Here is a 20,663-nt window from a genome sequence, read left to right as displayed (position 1 = left end):
CCTCTGCCTTCGGCTCAAGTCATGATCTCAGGGTCCTGGGATCAAGTCCCACATTGGGCTCTCTGCTTGGCAGAACCTGCTTCCCTCTCTCTCTCTTTGCCTGCCTCTCTGCCTACTTGTGATCTCTGTCTGTCAAATAAAGAAAGAAATAAATCTTTAAAACAAAACAAAAAAAACACTGTCTGATGTTTGAGGGGTCAATTCATTTCTTCTCTGCAGAACACTTATTTCTCAGACAATCCAGGTCCCTCAGTGAATCTGAATTAAGTGCTTCCAGCCTCTAGGATCTTTTCTGTTTTCTTACTCTTGTCTTAGCAACCTAGCTTAGCCCTCCTGAATTCCTTATTCTGATTCTTCCAGATCAAATTAATGTCCAGAATTTAGAATGAGTGATGACAGTCAAACTGAGAAGACCAAGATGACACAGTGAAATCAATGAGGAGATAGTTAAATCGCAAACCGTTTACTATTAACTTTAAGTACAAAGGGAACACAGGGAGGGAGAACTCTGGGATGCAGCAGAGAGTAATCTGTACGTGAGAAAGGATCTGAACTGAACTTTGTAGGTTAGGTAAGATTTAGATACAGAAAACAGAAAGGAGCATGCTCCCAGTATTATGAATAGAAAGGAGCAAATGCCAGAAGTAGAAATAAATGACATCTGAGGAGAACAGTGAGCAAACCAAGGGGCTAAGCAAAGGCTATCCACATTGGACATTACAGTGACTATGGGGAAACAGAGGTATGATGATTTAAAAGATGAATTTAAAAGCCAAACAATATCTGGTATCTTTTCCTAATCTCAAAGTGCTGTTAGATAATATTTATTAATCTAAACAACCTAATTTCACACAGAAACTATATGAAAACAAAACTTCTAAACCTTTTTAGTATTATTATTAACATCCGTAGTGATGCCTCAGCTCTATCTACTACTTGTTCACTCCAAAATTCAATGTGTCTTGACATATATTCACTTATTTAATTCCACATCTCTTTCCTACAAATTGGGAGTATGGTGTCCTTGCTTTGTAAATTATGTACGGCCACTAACTGCACAGAAAAACTACGGTCCAACAAATCAAATGCTCCAGTTCACACACATCTGCTATGATACTGCTCAAGGTTTTCCCTTTTCTTCAACTTTCCCCCCTATAAAAAGAGAGATCCACCTAAATAAGATGGTGGGAGAAGACAACTCATTGACTTTAATCTGGGTCATAATCTCTGTTTATTTGTAAAATGGGAATAACACTTCCTAAGACTGCTGAAGAATTCAGTGAAACAGTGTGGGTTACAAATGTAAGTGAGATGAAGTCTGTTGTTGCTATTTTTCTTAGCTCACTGTAAAGGAGAAAAACTGTAATTCCATATATAGGAACTAAACTAAGGTGCCTTTTATATATAAGTAGTATCAATATACTTGAACTACTATTCAAAGAAACACATTTGTTTCTTGAGAAGCTGAATGACTAGTTTTCTAAATCTTTGAACCTAGAGACAGTATATGAAGTATCTAACAAGTACAGCAGGCTATCAGAAGCAATCTACCCAATTACCTCAGACCCAGAAACCAAGAACACAATACTGCCATCTTTTATCCACTCAGTGAATTACCTAAGCCTGGGTTGGCAAATGGAGTTCATCTAGCCTGCCAAACCTCATTGATTCTTAACACATGCCTCGAGTACTGTGTTAAAGGATGGCTGAAGCTGTATCCAGACTCGGAAAGCATATCCAATTGATTAAGAATATCTACCAGAGGTTTGAGAAGGGAAAAAGTATCTGCTTTCTCTGATGGCCATTTAATTCTATCTGGTATTTCATGATTTTGCAGCTCATTAGCATTCCCAACAGACCAAGACAGATATTGAAATGAGTGTTTTATAACTTGTTAGCTATCTTAGGGAAAAACCTTAAGGAAGAGGAGGAAATTAATGGATGATGCAATAATGATACTGGTTGGTGTTTACTAAAGGAGCACAGGTAGGGAAAACCCTGCAGTGCATGATATGGATTTCAAATTATTTATGTCACCCCCAAAGTGTAAATAATAGCACTATATACCTAGTAATTACATATAAACTCACACAACAAAGGCGAAAAAGAAACTTAAAGTATCATGGTATGCTACACTTTAAACTGTCTTAAAATGGAAAATGGGTACATTTTGGGAGCGATTAGAACCCTATTTAGAACACGTCACTGCAACAGAAAGAAATAATACAAATAAAACAACAGATTTAGTGAATGGATAAATGTAAGTAGAGAGTAGTCGTAGAAGCTACTAATCACATAGCAGAACTGACCACAGGGTCTGAAGTTAGGCCTACATTTAAAATCTGGCTTTCTCCTAGCAGCTGGGTTACTTTTTGTAGAATTTTTTAACTCAGCTGCTGTTCCCTCATATGTGGGACTCAAGGAGATGAAGTATGTTAAGTGCCCAGCACAGAGTAGGCATGCAATAAACTGATTCGCTCAAACTCATATGACCGTAGTAAGAACTGACTATATGGTATCTCATTCTTTATGAAGTCTTTCTGGAGGGTCAGGAAAAACACCCCAGAGGTAGAAAGGACCCCTTACTGATACTAAGCCAAGTGTGCAATCTATGTTCCCTTCCTGTCCTACTGTATGCTCTACATTCAACATTCTCTCTAAACAACCCTTTGAGGTCATGACAAAAAAACCCAGCTAATAACTTTTGTGCTGATGCAGGGTAAAAAGGAGGGAAGAGGGCTAAAGGGAAGGTCATGGGCAGGGTCCTTAACAGAACTTCCCTGCCTTGGGAAGGATGAATAATAAATGAGACTACCAAAAATTGATAAACCATGAGGGATTTAGTGTATTCCTCTTGGTATTCATATACTTGAATTACCATTCAAAGAAACACATCTCTGTTTATTGAGAAGTTGAACAACTCGTGCTTTTTAATCGTTGAGCTCACAGACACTAAATGAAAGTGGCTAACAAGTACAGCAGGATATCAGAAGACACCTACCCCATTCATGTAATACAAAATGTGACAAAATTAAGAATCCAGCCCATGTAAACATATGGGTCTTGGTCTAAAAGATTCACTTTCCCCAAATATAGCATTGTTTGCTTACCACAGAAAAGATGTCCACAGTTTGTTTCCACAGGGAAGGAGGCTTGGTGTAAACAGATTGGACAGTACATGTCAGTGTAGAACTGCTGTCGAGCAGCAGCAGGGGCATCCTGATAAGAAAATACGTTTTCATGATTATACATGATTATCTCTAGGAGTACCATCATACCCAAGAACACAGCCAGAGCGCATAAGCCTCATCCAATCTTAGATGTGCAGTAAAGTCTTATAAGTTTGATAAAGTTATGAGGCTGTATCATTGTTTTATTTAAGCTGCATGGTCTCTCTACCTTCCTTCCTGAACATGACATAAAGACAAAAACCTGTATTAACTCCGGAGTTTCTCTTTCACTCTGTTGGAATGAGTAAGTTATTCTGAGAAACACAAGGCTGAGCTAATGCAAAAGCTCAAGAAATGTCAACTCTTTCCCAAGTATTAGCTTTTAATCATTTTTTAACTTAAATAAAATTAATTAACATATAGTGTATTATTAATTTCAGAGGTAGAGGTCAGTGACTCAGACTTCTATAACACCCAGTGCCCATGACATCGTATGCCCTCCTTAATGTCCATCACCATGTTACCCCATCCTTCCCAACCCCACCTCCCTGCTTTAACCATTTTTAGCATCTTTTTCATTCATACGTTCCTGACAAGTGTTGCATGTGTGCTGTACCCCACAAGGGTCCAGAATTAAACTTTCAAAGAAGAATACTGGTCATTTTGGAAGAAGGAAAATTTAATATATTGGTAACTTGGGCTTAATCATTCACATGGTCAGATTAATAGAATTTAATGTTTCTCAGTTATGTCACTGTTGTGATTGTACAGGAATGTAGAGCAGAATCACTACTGTAAGAAGCAACCACATATCAAAGAACCCACCAGAATGTAAGTGATATGAGGATAAGGACATTATCTATAGGATTCACTGTAGTGGCCCAGGAACTAGAAAAGTATCTAGCAGTAGTGTGTAATATGTATCTTTTAAAAGACATATGAAAACCAATTTTTATCACATCTAGCACAACTCTTATAAACAAATTAGCCAGCATTAAAAACATCAAATTACCAAATTTGCCAAATATGAACTATTCATTGTAAACTGAATCAAAGATTTCTGTCACCTAAAACTAAGAACGTTTAACTAAAACCTCTTCCTTAAATTAGTCCTAAAATACTACAATAGTTTATAAGCCACTGTGACACGTTGATCTTACTGTCTTTTGTATCATTTTTAATGGTGCAAAAAAGGAAAGCATACAGCTCTTAATGTCTCTCCTCTATCTTTTGTCTTCATTATTATTATTTGGAAATTAACTAAAACAAAACAAAAACCAAAACCAATTACCGTTTGCTGTCCAACAGAACTTCATGCAGTAATGGAAGCTTTACCTGCGGGTACTGAGTACTTGAAAGGTGACTAGTTTAACAAAAAAGTACTGAATTTTAAATTTAATTTTAGTGAATTTAATTAAATAGCTACATATGGGTAGTGGCTACCAAATAGGACAGTGCAAAAAGGGCTAAGTCACTAGCTTTATTCTAACTAGAACTAAATGCCATGTCCAAGGAAGGTGTGGGGGAGGTGAACTGCACAGTGGCGCAAAGGCATCTGGAAGATGCCACTCGGTGTGGGACTTCTGGATAGCCAGATCCATTCGTGTAACTCCAGCAGGAATTTAAGTCCATCTTAGTGATCTAACATGTTAGATGGGAATGATACTTACTGACTTACTGACCATGTTTGCAGCTTAAATAAAACAGTTGTATGTGCAAACACTCTGTAAATTACAAAACACTATCCCAGCATGAATTATTACTAACAGCAGCTCTGGAACAGAGTACTACTAACATGCTTATAACTACTTCTGCATCAGTGAATTTAAGTTTTATGAAGGCAGGAATTCTTATTTGTTTAGCTCACAGCTGAATCCTTAATGCCTAGAACAGTGTCTGGCATATGGTAGATGTTTAATAAATATCTGGTGAATGAATAAATTGTGAAACACTCTTTGGAATTAAATTTTGATTGGTGAGTGGGAAATCAATTTTTATTTTGTGACATTAGCTATTTTGGCATGAAGATGTACAATATCCTACTCACTCCAGCCTTCATGAAATATATTACATTTCTGGCTCTTAGAGTCCGTCTGGTGAAAAGCACAGAAGGGAAAGAAAAGTTTTCTTCTTTGCCTAATTAGTTTTGCTAACTTTGACCATGGAAGAAAAAGAAGAGGGAAAAAAAGCCACCCCTTGTAGTCATCTCTTTGTAGGTTTCCAGGCAATATGTAGGTCATTGGGTAAAAAAAATAGTTTTTCTACTACATTTTATTAAAGGCAATTAGACGGTGGTTATTTCCTCACAAATAACACGAAACTGCTGTTTTTAAAGCAAGTTAAACACACACACACACACACACACACCCATGAAAATATGAGTAGTTAAGACTAGTCATTTACCTAATTTGAAAATATACAATAATAGAATAGTTTAAATAACAAAGCAGGAAATCAGTTCATGTTTCCAAAAAGTTATTTGCTCTTTCATCACAACTTCATATGCAAGGGGAATAATAACATTACTCCTTATATAAATGCACACATCCATGTGACAACAGTACCTGTTCTGTTTGAAGTTGCTCCCGAAGTACCCTTACTAACTCTTGGTTTTCTGGGTGAATGTTCTGATGTGCATTTCTGTTGAGTAAAATATAGTAAGTTTGAATATAAAATATTGTTAGATGAATCAGTTTTCTTTTTGTAAGATTTTTTTTTTACACCTTTATTTATTTACTTTTCATTTAGTTTAAATCCTTAAAGGGTACAGCATCACACGGATTCTGTGGATTTAGCAGGAAGGTTGCTTTGGAATTTGGCATGAACCATGCCACTGTTTCCATGAGAACAAGCTACTTTTCCCCAGATTACTCTGGTTTTGTTTGGTTGGCCACCAGGAGTCACTGTGTTGTTCCTTGCTTATACACAGAAGCACACCTCTTGCCTAGATAGAATTCTGTTTCATCTTAAGCATAAACACCTTCGATTGGAAGAACTATGTGCTCCCCGTGACTCCGAAGACCCAGCTTATAGCAAAAATGGCCTTGGACCACAGCCCTCCAGATATGCTTTGGCATTTTAGATGTCCTGTTCCTAGCAGGCCTCCATAGGCTCCAAGATGGCAGCAAAAGAAGGTTTTTTTTTTTTTAAAGTAATCTCTACATCCAACGTGGGTCAGGACCCCAAGATTAAGAGTCACATGGTCTACTGACTAAGCCAGCCAGGCACCCCAAATCAGTTTTCTTTATGGGTCTAAGTTTCAACCAAGAACTACTGGTAACTTCATAAATGCAAATGATGGCATATAATCGTCTCCAATTCCAGGACTGAACATTCCAGGTTACTCTGTGAGGAATTCTAGGATCACTGAGTTTGGGCTGATTTCAGGTTCAACTGGCAAATGATGAAATCCAGAGGCCTAGGACCTTGTATTTGATTTGATGTAACTGCAGGCTTACAAATCATATGAAGAATAACTAATACATTTATGTCTTCTGTAAAATTCCTTCCCAAAAAAGCAACTATATAATTATATTATTATGCATTTGAACACTTATCCATATCTAATTAGATCTTTCCACCTATAAGGGGAGGAGTGTAGCAGAAAATAACACTGTATCATATAGAAAAGCCCAAACCTAACATACCACTAATATCTTAACATTAACAATTCAAACAGAGACTCAAAGGCAAGAATTTAGAGGCTAAAATAAAGGATGAGATAAGACATGTGGATGACTGGAAATCGGAACTCGTGGTTAGGCTGGCAGTGTGAGGGTGAAGATTTCCATCTGATTCACAGCTTAATTCCATTTGGCCACCCCGGTGCCCTTAAACTTAAACATTTTTTTAAGATTTTATTTATTTGAAAGAGAGAAAGAATGAGGGAGAGAGCTCACGAGTGGGGGGAGGGTCAGAGGGAGAAGCAGACTCCTCGCTGAGCAGAAAGACAGATGTAGGACATGATGTGGGACTCAATTTTGGGACTCCAGGATCATGACCTGGGCTTAAACAACTGAGCCATCCACGCTCTAAATATTAACACTTTTAAGAGCAATATTTTAAGTTCACAAAATCCCAGCATTACTCTATTATATAAGAGCCTTTATCCTCCGGGTGAGCTAATAGTCAACAGTGATAAAAGCTCTAAATCAGGGCCACTCGGGGGGGCTCAGTCAGTTGGGCTTCTGACTTTTGATTTTGGTTCCAGTCATAATCTCAGGGTCATGGGATCGAGCCTCATGTCCCGCTCTGTTCAGCGGGAAGTCTGCTTGAGGTTCTCTCACTCCCTCTCCCCCACCCCCACCAAGATGAATGGATAAATCTTTAAAACTAAACAACAAAACAGGGACGCCTGGGTGGCTCAGTTGGTTAAGCAGCTGCCTTCGGCTCAGGTCATGATCCCAGGGTCCTGGGATCGAGTCCCACATCAGGCTCCTTGCTCGGCAGAGAGCCTGCTTCTCCCTCTGCCTCTGCCTGCCTCTCTGTCTGCCTGTGCTCGCTCGCTCTCTCTCCCTCTGTCTCTGACAAATAAATAAAATCTTAAAAAAAAAAAAAAAAAACTAAACAACAAAACACACACAAAAACAAAACAAAAAACATCCCCCTCTACATCAATATCCTAATGAGACAGGGAAAAAATTTTAAAATACATCTTATTATTATTCAACTTTTAGTAAAAAATTCAAATTTTAGGTAAAAAGCTGACAAAACATGACCATTAGTTCTAACAGAACATTAAAAAAAAAAGTCAAATATCTAATCAGAAACTAAACATAAGGGTACCTGGGTGGCTCAGTCAGTTAAGTGTCCGCCTTTGGCTCAGATCATGATCCCAGGGTCCTGGATTAAGCCCCACATACTGCTTCCTGCTCAGTGGAGGAAAAGAGCCTGCTTCTCCCTCTCCCTCTGCTCCTCTCCCGCCTCAAATAACACAACACAACATAATACAACATAACATAAACCATGAATGTAATAAAGCTACTTGAACTGTTTAAATATCTTAAATTTCGGTAGATTATTTTATTTTTTTAAAAGATTTTATTTATTTATTTGACACAGAGAGAGAGATCACAACTAGGCAGAAAGGCAGGCAGAGAGAGAAAGAAGGAGAATCAGGCTCCCCACAGAGCAAGGAGCCCGATGTGGGGCTCAATCCCAGGACCCTAAGATCATGACCTGAACCAAAGGCAGATGCTCAACCAGTAACCCAGCTACCCAGGCACCCCAGATTATTTATTTTAAATAGGACCTTCTCATGACTGAGTAAACACCTCCAGAAGAAAGCTACTCTCTGGTGGAAACAATCGATCAGGGAACAGCACATGAACCGTCTCATTTGAGTACCAGTACACACCTAACTAAACAACATTTCTCTATGACACTTGAAAACCATTCCCTTCTCATTGGAAAAAGATAGTTACTATTTTTCAGAGTGTAGATATAAACCATGTAACTGGAAGGTCTTTCTTCTGGTTTCTTTCCATAAAGGAGAAGGTAAAAGACTGTAAAATCTGGTAGTAGAATGTTAGAAAAGTCAAAGTATAGTCAGAGAACAAGAACAAACAAGAACAAACAGAGATGTTGACATGGCCTGTAGCTCGGAGGTTAAGTGTGATTAGCAACTATGAGCACAGAACCAAAAATCTAGAAGATAATGGGATAATTAAGACAGACTGAAAGCTAGATTAGACAGTCTTCAAAATATGATTATCTAGGGGCGCCTGGGTGCTTCAGCTGGTTAAGCAGCTGCATTCCGCTCAGGTCATGATCCTAGAGTCCTGAGATCAAGTCCCACAGCAGGCTCCCTGCTCAGGGAGGAGCCTGCCTCTCCCTCTGCCCGCCACTCTCACTTGTGCGCACACGCTCTCTCTCTCTCAAAGAAATTTTTAAAATCTTAAAAAAAAATCCCCTGGTGGACCAGGGCGTTGGGCATCTGCCTTCAGCTCAGGTCATGATCCCACAGTCCTAGGATCGAGCCCCACATGGGGCTCCCTGCTTCTCTCTCCCTTTGCTGCTCCCCCTGCTTGTGCTCCCTTTCTCTCTCGGTCATATAAATAAGTAAAATCTTTAAAAAAGAAAAATATGACTCTTGGTTTCTACTTACGTAAGGATCTCAGGGTTATGCAATCAAGCCCCATGTCAAGCTCTGCACTTGGGGGAGTCTGCTTGAGATTCTATCTCTCCCTCTCCCCTAACTCATGTTCTCACTCTCTAAAATAAATAAATAAATCTTTTAAAAAATGTGATCATCTCAGCTATGAGAAATGACACTAAGTAGGTCTAAATAAAGTAAGATGCCAGGAAAACAGTGGCTCTAATACAGAAACAAAGTACATGATTTACTAATGATTAATGGTCCTTCGTTATTCTTCGAAAGGAGAAACCAAAATTAACCAGTTAAGTTATGTGGCCCTGGAAAGAAGCCAGGAAGCTCTAATACGAAGAAGGAAATGATGCCCAATCCCTGGGTCAAGAAACAAAGTCTGAAATCAAAGTTTACAAATGCACAAGTCTGTGGTTTATACGTTAAACTGCTTTACCAAACCCTTTGGACTGGCTTTTGGTATGTCAACAAATGGTAACTATTCACAACAGCTTAAGACAAAGAAATTTATTATAACTATAATATATTACTGAAGGAAATTAAAGAAGACACAAAAAAAATGGAAAGACATCTTGTGTTCACAGACTGAAGGCAATATTTCTAAGATATAGGTTATCAGCTGATTTTTCACAGACATTTTGCTGGCCAAAAATAACTGGTATGATATATTCAAACTCCTAAAGTAAAAGCCTTTAACCAAGAATACTTTATCTGCTAGAGTTGTCATTCAGAATTGAAGGAGATATAAAAAGTTTCTCAGATAAACAAAAGTTAAAGTTAAGGCTAAACCAGCCTTACAAGAAATGTTAAGTTGACTTCTTTAAGCAGGAAAGAGAATGTCAAAACTATGAGCAACAAAATTATGAAAGGAAAAAATTTCACTGGTAAAGCAATCATACAATAAAGGCAGTACATCATTCATTCATAAAATTAGTATGAAGGTTAAAATACAATAGTAGTAAAATCAACCATATCTATAGAACTAGTTGAGATACACACACATGCACAAAAGAGAACATATCAATCTTGATCTCAGGGTCATGAGTTCAAGCCCCCATGTTACGTGCAGAGCTAACTTAAAAAAAAAAAAAAGACATACATAAAATACATACAAAATATGACATCATGTACATAAAACATGCAGGGGAAGGAGCAAAAATGTATTGCTTTTACAATGTGCTTGAACTTAAGCACCTTCAACTTAACCAGTATATACAGACAGCTAAATATATGTAGGACGTTATATATGAATCTCATGGTAACCACAAACCAGAAGCCCATAATAGATATAAAAAACATAAGGAGAACAGAATCCAAGCAAACACTTAAAAAAAAATCCTCAAATTACAAGGCAAGAGAGCAAAAGAAAGGATAAGAGAAGAACAAAAACCACCAGAGAACAGCTGACAAAATGTCAGTAACTACAAACTTATCAATAATCACTTTTTATTTTTATTATTTTTTTCACCATTTTAAGTGTAGTCTTTACTGCCTATCACCTATTTTACTCATCCTCTAAACAACTTCCCCTCTGGTAACCACCATGAGTTTGTTCTTTATAATTAAGGCTCTGTTTCTTGGTTTATCTTTCTCACTTTTTTTTCCCTTTGCTCATCCGCTTTGTTTTAAATTCCATATATGAGTGACATCATAAGGTATTTGTCTTTCTCCAACTATTTCACTTAGCATTACACTCTGTAGCTCTATCCATATTGTTGTAAATGACAACATTTCATTCCTTTTTTTATGGCTGAATAATATACCATTGTATATGTATACCACATCTTCTTTATTCATCTATCAGTGGACACCTGAGCTGCTTCTATACTTTGGCTACCATAAATAATGCTGCAGTAAACACAGGGGTACATGTATCCTGTTCATTAGTGGTTTTGTATTTTTTTGGGTAAATACCCAGTAGAGTGATTACTGAATCACTCTATTTTAAATTTTTTGGACACCTCCAGTTTCCATTCCCATCAACAGTGCACAAGGGTTCCTTTTTCTCCACATCCTTGCCAGCACTTGTTGTTTCATGTGTTTTTGATTTTAGCCATTTCGACAGCTCTGAGGTGGTATCTCATCAGTTTTCATTTGCATTTCCTTGATGATGAGTGATGTTGAGCATCTTTTCATGTGTCTGTTGGCCATCCAGATGTCTTCTTTGGAGAAATATCTATTCACTCCCTCTGCCCATTTTTTTTTTTTTTTTTTTTTTTAAGATTTTTTATTTTTTATTTATTTATTTTGACAGAGAGAAATCACAAGTAGACGGAGAGGCAGGCAGAGAGAGAGGGAAGCAGGCTCCCTGTGAGCAGAGAGCCCGATGCGGGACTCGATCCCAGGACCCTGAGATCATGACCTGAGCCGAAGGCAGCGGCTTAACCCACTGAGCCACCCAGGCGCCCTCCCTCTGCCCATTTTTAAAATTATATTATTTGGGTATTTTGGTATTGAGTTGTAGAAGTTCTTCATATATTTTGGATACTAGCCTCTCACTGGATATATCATTTCCAAGCATCTTCTCCCATTCAGTAGGTTGTCTTTCTGTTTTGTTGCCTGTTTCCTTTGTTGTGCAGAAGCTTTTTATTTTGACGTTGTCCCGACAGTTTATTTTTGTTATTATTTCCCTTACTTCAAGAAACAAATTTAGAAAAATGTTACTATGGCTGATGTCCAAGAAATCACTACCTATGCTCTCTTCTGGAATTTTTATGGTTTCAGGTCTCACATTCAGGTCTTTAATTCATTTTGAATTTATTTTTGTGTGTGGTGACAGAAAGTGGTCCATTTTCATTCTTTTGCATGCAGCTGTACAGATTTGTCAACACCATTATTAAAGAAACTATCTTGATATATTCTTGCCTCCTTTATTGAAGATCGGCCATGTGGGGCACCTGGGTGGCTCAGTGGGTTAAAGCCTCTGCCTTCGGCTCTGGTCATGATCTCAGGGTCCTGGGATCGAGACCCCCGTCAGGCTCTCTGCTCAGCAGGGAGCCTGCTTCCCATCCTCTCTCTCTCTGTCTGTCTGCCTCTCTGCCTACTTGTGATCTGTCTGTCAAATGAATAAATAAAATCTTTAAAAAAAAAAAAAAAAGAAGACGATGACGATCAGCCATGTAAGTATGGGTTTATTTCTGGGTTTTCCATTCTGTTCCACTGATCTATGTGTGTATTTTTTTCTCTTTTAACAAGGCTCCACACCCAACGTGGAGCCCAACTTGGGGCTTCAATTCATGACCCTGAGCCTCAGGCTTGAGCTAAAATCAAGAGTCAGACTCAACCAACTGATCTACCCAAGCACTATTCTATGTGTCTTATGTTTATGCTAGTTACTGCTTTATAATATAACTTTATTTTTTTTAAAGATTTTATTTATTTATTTGACAGAGAGAGATTACAAGTAGGCAGAGAGGCAGGCAGAGAGAGAGAGGAGGAAGCAGGCTCCCCGCCGAGCAGAGAGCCCGATGCGGGACTCGATCCCAGGACCCTGAGATCATGACCCGAGCCGAAGGCAGCGGCTCAACCCACTGAGCCACCCAGGCGCCCTATAATATAACTTTAAGTATGGCATTGTGATACCTCCAGTATTGTTTTTCAAGATTGTTTGAGCATTTTCTTTCCCTTTCTTTGCATTGCCTTAAATTTCTTTCTTTAGTGTTTTATAATTTTCAAAGTATACATCTTTCACCTCTTTGGTTAAATTTATTCCTAAATATTTGTTTTTGGTGCAACTGTAAATGAGACTGTTCTCTTTTATTACTGTATAGGAATGCAACAGATTTTTGTCCACTGATTTTGTAACCTTAAACTTTACTGAATTCGTTTATTAGTTCTAGTAGTTTTTTGACAGTCTTTAGGGTTTTCTATGAATAGTTTCATGTCATCTGCAAATAATGACAGTTTTGCTTCTTCCTTACAAATCTAGATTCCTTTTATACCTTTTTCTTATCTGATTGTTGGACCTCCAGTACATATTGAATAAAAGTGATAAGAGTGGACATCCTTGTCTTATTCTAGACCTTAGGGGAAAGCTCTCAGCTTTTCACCACTGCGTATGATATTAGCTATGGGTTTTTCATATATGGCCTTTCTTATGCCCTGGTATGTTCCATCTAAGTTACCTTGTTGAAGGTTATTGTCATGAATGGATGTTGTACTTTGTAAAATGCTTTTTCTGCATCTACTGAAATGACTATATGGTCTTTATCCTTTCTTGTGATGCTGAAATGTTCTTTTCTGAGCCTGTCCCCTTATGTTTGCACCAACACCTTCCCCTACTCCTCTGTTACTAAATGTACTAATGTACTAGAGGCTCTTCTGTTTTGCTAAACAGCAACCCATTGTGGAGAGCCATCCAGCAGATGCAAGGAGTCACGTAGACGAAAATGCCTGAAGATTAAGGAAGTGAGAATGATTGGCTAGGTAGGGTATGGGTGCGCTCGTGGCTGATGCATGAACAGCACCAGGAGCCAAGAGAGAAATGCATGATTACTGCTTGAAAACAATAGAGCCCTCTGTGGTTACATAAGGGTTCACGAGGAGACCGAGTGCACAGGGCAGTGACTAGATAACTGGGCTGGACCGCCTACATGTATATATTGCCAGAACTTGCTTGAGAGAGTAGTAGAAGTAGAAGTAATAGTAAAAGTAAAAGTAATAATAAAAGTAAAAGTAAAAGTAGAAGTAGAAGTAATAGTAGAAGTAGAAGTAATAGTAGAAGTAAAAGTAGTAGTAGTAGTAGTAGTAGAGACGCTAATAAAAACCCTAATAAAGAAGTTTGCTCCTCATCACGTTTGCGGGTCGTTCTTGCTGGCGAGAGCGACAACTGGTGCCGACAACCCGGGAAACTGTCCGCATCGCAAAACGGAGATTGAGATAGAGCAACGATAAGGTAAGGAGTGCACCTATTTCTGTCTAGTGAGTGACAGGGAAAGTTCCCTCGGTAGGGACGATACAAGTGAAAGTTCCCTCGGTAGGGACGATACAAGTGAAAGTTCCCTCGGCAGGGACGATACAAGTGAAAGTTCCCTCGGCAGGGACGATACAAGTGAAAGTTCCCTCGGCAGGGACGATACAAGTGAAAGTTTCCTCGGGATGGGGAACGAGCTTAGTAGATGTAGAATGAAAGATCCCCTAAAAGACGTTCTCAAGATGAACGGTACCCCCTTAAAGGCAAAAACAGCCCGAGCCTTCTTGAACCCTAATAAAGAAGTTTGCTCCTCATCACGTTTGCGGGTCGTTCTTGCTGGCGAGAGCGACAACCCATAAACCTGGGAATGAGTCAGAATAGGAAAGGGCACTCAAAGAAGACATATAAATGGCTAACAGACACATGAAAAAATGTTCATCATCATTAGCCATCAGGGAGATTCAAATTAAAACCACACTGAGATACCACCTTACACAGGTTAGAATGGCTAAAATTAACAAGACAAGAAACAACAAGTATTGAAGAGGATGTGGATAAAGGGGAACCCTCCTACACTGTTGGTGGGAATGCAAGTTGGTGCAACCACTTTGGAAAACAGTGTGAAGATTCCTTAAGAAATTAAAAATAGAGCTACCCTATGACCCTGCAATTGCACTACTGGGTATTTGCCCCAAAGATACAGATGTTGTGGAAAGAAGGGCCATCTGTACCCCAATGTTCATAGCAGCAATGGCCATAGTTGCCAAATTGTGGAAGGAGCCAAGATGCTTTTCAACAGACGAACGGATAAAGAAGATATGGCCCATATATACAATGGAGTACTATGCCTCCATCAGAAAGGATGAATACCCAACTTTTGTATCAACATGGACAGAACTGTCCATGGACATGGACAGGAGGAGATTATGCTGAGTGAAATAGGTCAAGCAGAGAAAGTCAATTGTCATATGGCTTCACTTACTTGTGGAGCATAAGGAATAACATGGAGGACATTAGGAGAAGAAAAGGAAAAGTGAACTTGGGGAAATCTGAGGGGGAGACGAAACATGCAAGACTATGGACTCTGAGAAACAAACTGAGGGTTTTGGAAGGGAGGGGAGTGGGGGAATGGATGAGCCTGGTGGTGGGTATTAAGGAGGGAACATATTGCATGCAGCACTAGATGTGGTACATAAACAATGAATCTTGGAACACTGAAAAAAGTTAAATAAAAAAAAAAGGAAAGGGCACTCCAGTTTTTATGGCCCTAAGACTTAAGAGTTTCCCAGGACCAGGCCAGGAGGCTCTAAGGGCTGTTTAAATGATCATACGGTTTTTATCCTTCCTCTTATTGATGTGTTTCACAGTGACTGTTTTGTGAATACTGAACCACATTTACATACTGGGAATAAATCCCAGTTAATCATGGTATATGATTTTTTTTAATGTATTGTTGGATTCAGTTTGCTAATATTTTGTTGAGGATCTTTGCACCCACATTCATGAGCGATATTAGCGTATACTATTCTTTTTTTATGGTATCTTTCTCTAGTTTTGGTATCAGGGTGATAACAGGCCTCACAGAATAAAACTGGAAGTTTTCCTTCCTCTGTATTTTTTGTAATAGTTTGAGAAAAATAGGTATAATTTCTTTAAATGTACAGTAGAATTCTCCTGCAAAGCTGTCTGTTCCTAGATGTTTGTTTTTTGGTAGTTTTCTGATTACTGATTCATCTCATTGCTGGTAATCAGCCTGTTCAAATTTTCTTCTTCTTCCTGCTTTAGTGTTGGTAGGTCATATGTTTCTAGGAATTTATCCATTTTTTTTCTATGTTGTCCAATTTGTTGGCATAGAGGTCTCCACACTATTATAAAACTATTTTAATTGCTTGTATTTCTATGGTATTGGTTATTACTTCTCTTTAGTGATTTTGTTTATTTGGATCCTCTCTCTCTTTCTCCCTCTCTTTTTAAAAATGAGTCTCGCCACAGGCTTATCAGTTGTATATTTTCAAAGAACCAGCTCCTGGTTTCATTGATATGTTCTAGTGGGTTTGTTGTTGTTGTTACTTTCTATATCACTTATATCTACACTAATTTTTATTATTTCCTTCCTTTTGCTGGGTTTGGATTTTTGTTTGTTCCTCTTTTTCCAGCTCCTTTAGGTATAAGGTTAAGTCGTTTATTTGAGGTTTTCCTTGCTTCTTGAGGCAGGTCTCTATTGCTATAAACTTCCTTCTTGAACCACTTTTGCTGCATTCCAAAGATTTTGAACTATTGTTTTCATTTTCATTTGTTTCCATATAAGTTTTGATTTCTTGGTTGACCCACTCATTATTTAGGAGAATATTATTTAACCTCCATGTATTTGTGTTTTTCCCAGATTTTTTTCTTGTGGTTGATTTTTAGTTTCATAGCATTGTGGCCAGAAAAGATAAATTATATGACTTAGATTTTTTTTAAATGTGTTGAGTGACTTGTTTTGTGGCCCAATATGTGATCTATTCTGGAGAATGTTCCATATACACTTGAAAATAATGTGTATTCTGCTGTTTTAAGATGGAATGTTCTGAACATGTCTATAAAATCACTCTGGCCTAGTATGTCATTCAAAGCCAGTTTCCTTGTTGAATTTCTATACAGATGATCTGTCCATTGATACAAGTGGAGTATTCTATTACTATCAATTATTTTACATTTGTTATTAACTGTTTTATGTATTTTATGTATTAACTGTTTTATGCATGTTGGGTGCATTCAATAATCACTTTAAATGTAAATAAACTGAATTCTTGGGGCACCTAGATGGTTAAGTTGGTTAAGCATCTACCTTTGGCTCAGATCATGATCTCAGGGTTCTGGGATCAAGCCCTGCATTGGGCTCCCTACTCAGCAGTGTGTCTGCTTCTCCTTCTCCCTCTGCCCCTCCCCTCTATTCATACTTTCTCTCTCCCTCAAATAAATGAATAAAATTAAAAAAAAAAAAAAAAAAAAGGAAGATGCCTACCCTATGACCCAGCAATTGCACTACTAGGTATTTATCCAAAGGATACAAAAATGTTTATGCAAAGGGGTCACATGCACCCCAGTGTTTACAGCAGCACTATCAACAATAGCCAAGGGGCATCTGGGTGACTCAGTCAGTTAAACATCTGCCTTCAGCTCAGGTCATGATCCCAGGACCCTTGGATCAAGTCCCACATCAGGCTCCCTCCTCACTGGGGAGTCTGCTTCTCCCTCTTTCTCTCTCCCCCTCACCCCTGCTTGTGTTCTCTCTTGCTCTCTCTCAAATAAATAAATAAAATATTTTTTAAAAAATAGCCAAATTATGAAAAAGAGCCCCAATGTTCATAGGAGCAATGGCCACAATCACCAAACTGTGGAAAGAGTCAAGATGCCCTTCAACAGACTATATATATACATATATATATATGTATATATATATACACACACATATATATATATATAAAATATGTTTGTGTATATGTGTGTGTATGCATATATGTGTGTCTGTGTGAATTTATATATATATGTATATATATATATATACATATATATATAAAACAGAGTATTACTCAGCCATCAAAAAGAATGAAATCTTGGGGCATCTGGGTGGCTTAGTCAGTTAAGTACCTGCCTCTGGCTCAGGTCATGAGCTCAGAGTCCTGTGAAGGAGCACTGCATCAGGCTCCCTGCTCAGTGGGGAGTCTGCTTCTCCCACTTCCTCTGCCTTTCCCCAATGCTCATGCACTCTCTAATAAATAAATAAAATCTTTAAAAAAAAGTTTAAAATCTTGCCATTTACAACAATGTGGATAGAACTAGAGTGTATTATGCTAACTGAAATAAGTCAGTCAGAGAAAGACAAATATCATTATGATTTCCCCCATATGTGGAATTTAAGAAACAAAACAGATGAACATAGGAGAAAAGAAGGAAAAATAAACTAAGATAAAACAGAGAGGGAGGGAAATCTCTTAACTGTAGAGAACAAACTGAGGATTGCTGCAGGGGAGGAGGGTACGGGGATGCACTAAATGGGTGATGGGCATTAAGGCAGACACTTGGGATGAACACTGGGTGTTATACGTAAGTGATGAATCACTGAATTCTACTCCTGAAACCTCCCTCCCCTCCCCACAAAAAAGATGCATCAAATGTTAATTAACTTCAGACCTAAACCAAAAGTGAAGGGATGGGAAAAGACATATCTTGCAAGAGAAAAAAAAAAGTTGGGATAGCACTACTTAAATAGACTTTAGTAATAAAACAGTAATTTTAACAGGTGATAAAGAAAGACATTACATAATGAAAAGGATAAATCCAGGAACAAGATATAACAATTTTAAGTATCTATGTGCCCAACATAGGACCATCTAAATACACAAAGCAATGACTAACAGACTCAAAGGAGAAATTGATAGCAATACAATAATAGGAGAGGACTTTAACACCCCACTTACATTAATAAATACGTCATCCAGGCAGAAAATCAATAAAGAAACAATAGTTTAGAATGACCCATTAGACCAGATGGACTTAACAGTTAAGTACAGAACATTCCATCCAAAAAGAGCAGAATACATATTCTTTTAAAGTGCACATGGAACATTCTTCAGAACAAATCACACATTAGGGCACAAAACAAGTCTCAATAGATTTAAGAAGACTGAAATCCTATTGAGCATTGTTTCCAATCATAATTACATGAAACAAAATCAATTACAAGAAAAAAAACTGGAAAAAACACAAGCATGTAGATGGAAAATAACATGCTACTAAATAACCAACGGGTTAACAAAGAAATAAAAGAGGAAATAAAAAAGAATACCTGGAGACAAATGAAAATAGAAACACAAAGGTTCAAAATCTTTGGTATCCGGCAAAAGTTGTTTTAAGAGAGATGTTAATAGCAATAGAGACCTGCCTCAGGAAACAAGAATATTCTCATGAACAAATGTTATACCTACAGAAACTAGAAAAAGAATAAATAAGGCTCAGAGTTAGAAGAAGGAAGGAAATAATAAAGATTAGAGTAGAAATGCATGAAATAGAGACAAGGAAAAAAAAAAGAAACAGAAAGAAAAGATCAGTGAAACTAACAGTTAGTTCTTAGAAAGATAAACAAAATTGATAAACCTTAAGCCAAACTCAGCAAGAAAAAAAGACAGAACTCAAATAAAGAAAATCAGAAATGAAACAGAAGTTACAACCAACATTATAGAAATAAAAAAGATTTTAAGAAACTACTACAAAAAATTATATGCCAACAAAGTGGATGACCTTGAAGTGGATAAACTGCTAGAAATATATAATTTTCCAAAACTGAATCAAGAAGATCTAGGAAATCTGAACAAACCAGTGAATACAATGAAACTGAATCAATAATCAAAACACAACTAAGGAAGAAAATCCATGACTAGATGGCTTCACAGGTAAATTCTACCAAACATTTAAAGAAGAGGTAATACTTACCCTTCTCAAATAATTTTAAAACTATAGAAAAGAAGAAATGCTTCCAAATGTATTCTAAGAAGCCATTATTGTCCTGATACCAAAACTAAACAAAGACACAATTTAAAAAAAGGAAATTACAGACCAATGTCTCTGATGAACACAGATGCAGAAATACTCAACAAAATATTAGCAAACCATATTTAACAATTCATTAAATGATTCATTCACTATGATCAAGTGGGAGTCATTTCACAATAATAAGAAAGGTTCAATACCCATAATTCAATCAACATGTTACACCACATTAACTAAATAAAGGATAAAAATCATATGATCATCTCAATAGATACAGAAAAACATTTGATAAAATTCAACATCCATTCATGATAAAAACTTTCAATAAAATGGGTTTTAGAGGGTAGATACCTCAACATAATAAAGTACATATATGAAAAACCCACAGGTGATGCCATAGTCAATGGTCAAAAGTGGAAAGCTTTCTTCTAAGAGCAAGAACAAAACGAGGATGTCCATCCTCCCCACATTACTTATATAACACACTACTCAAGTCCTAGTCACTGCAATCAAACAAGAAATGAAATGCATCCAAATTGGTGAAAAAGTACAATGGTAATGATTTGCAGATGACATGATAGTATACACTGAAAACCCTACAGTCTCCATCAAAAATTATTAGAATAAATGAATTCAGGAAAGTTGCAGTATACCAAATTAATATACAAAAATCTGCTCCATTTCTATACATTAACAAAGAAACAGCAGAAAGAAAAATTTAAAAAACAGTCCCATTTGCAACTGCCTCAAAAAGAACAAAATACCTAGGGATATATTTAACAAGGAGGTTAAAGACCTGTACGTTGAAAACTATAACGCACCAATGAAATAAACTGAAAACAACAAAAACAAGTGGAAAGACATAGCACACTCATAAACTAGAAGAATTAACATAGTTAAAATGTCTATACTACCCAAAGCAATCCAGACTCAATGCAATCTC

General features: G+C 37.5%; 1 protein-coding gene and 1 pseudogene across 7 annotated transcripts in view; both read right to left on the bottom strand.

Moving 5' to 3' along the window:
* Nucleotides 1-20,663, bottom strand: part of RNF170 (ring finger protein 170) — a 47,916-nt gene that overhangs the window by 12,675 nt on the left and 14,578 nt on the right. For 6 of the 7 annotated variants that reach the window (XM_032329202.1, XM_032329204.1, XM_032329205.1 and 3 more), the window contains 2 exons: nucleotides 5,735-5,810; nucleotides 3,111-3,219 (listed from right to left, as the gene is read on the bottom strand). In XM_032329202.1, coding sequence (XP_032185093.1) covers nucleotides 3,111-3,219; nucleotides 5,735-5,810 — 185 coding nt within the window. Of the gene's footprint in view, nucleotides 1-3,110; nucleotides 3,220-5,734; nucleotides 5,811-7,101; nucleotides 7,104-8,421; nucleotides 8,444-20,663 lie in introns of those variants that run through there. The other variant, XM_032329206.1, reaches the window with a different exon arrangement.
* On the bottom strand, nucleotides 5,817-9,310 carry LOC116581812 (annotated as a pseudogene).

The sequence above is a fragment of the Mustela erminea genome, chromosome 21 (assembly GCF_009829155.1).
Source record: "Mustela erminea isolate mMusErm1 chromosome 21, mMusErm1.Pri, whole genome shotgun sequence".
Classification (NCBI taxonomy): domain Eukaryota; kingdom Metazoa; phylum Chordata; class Mammalia; order Carnivora; family Mustelidae; genus Mustela; species Mustela erminea.
The sequence above is the reverse complement of the archived record's forward strand: the minus strand, read 5'-3'. Positions and strand labels throughout refer to the sequence as shown.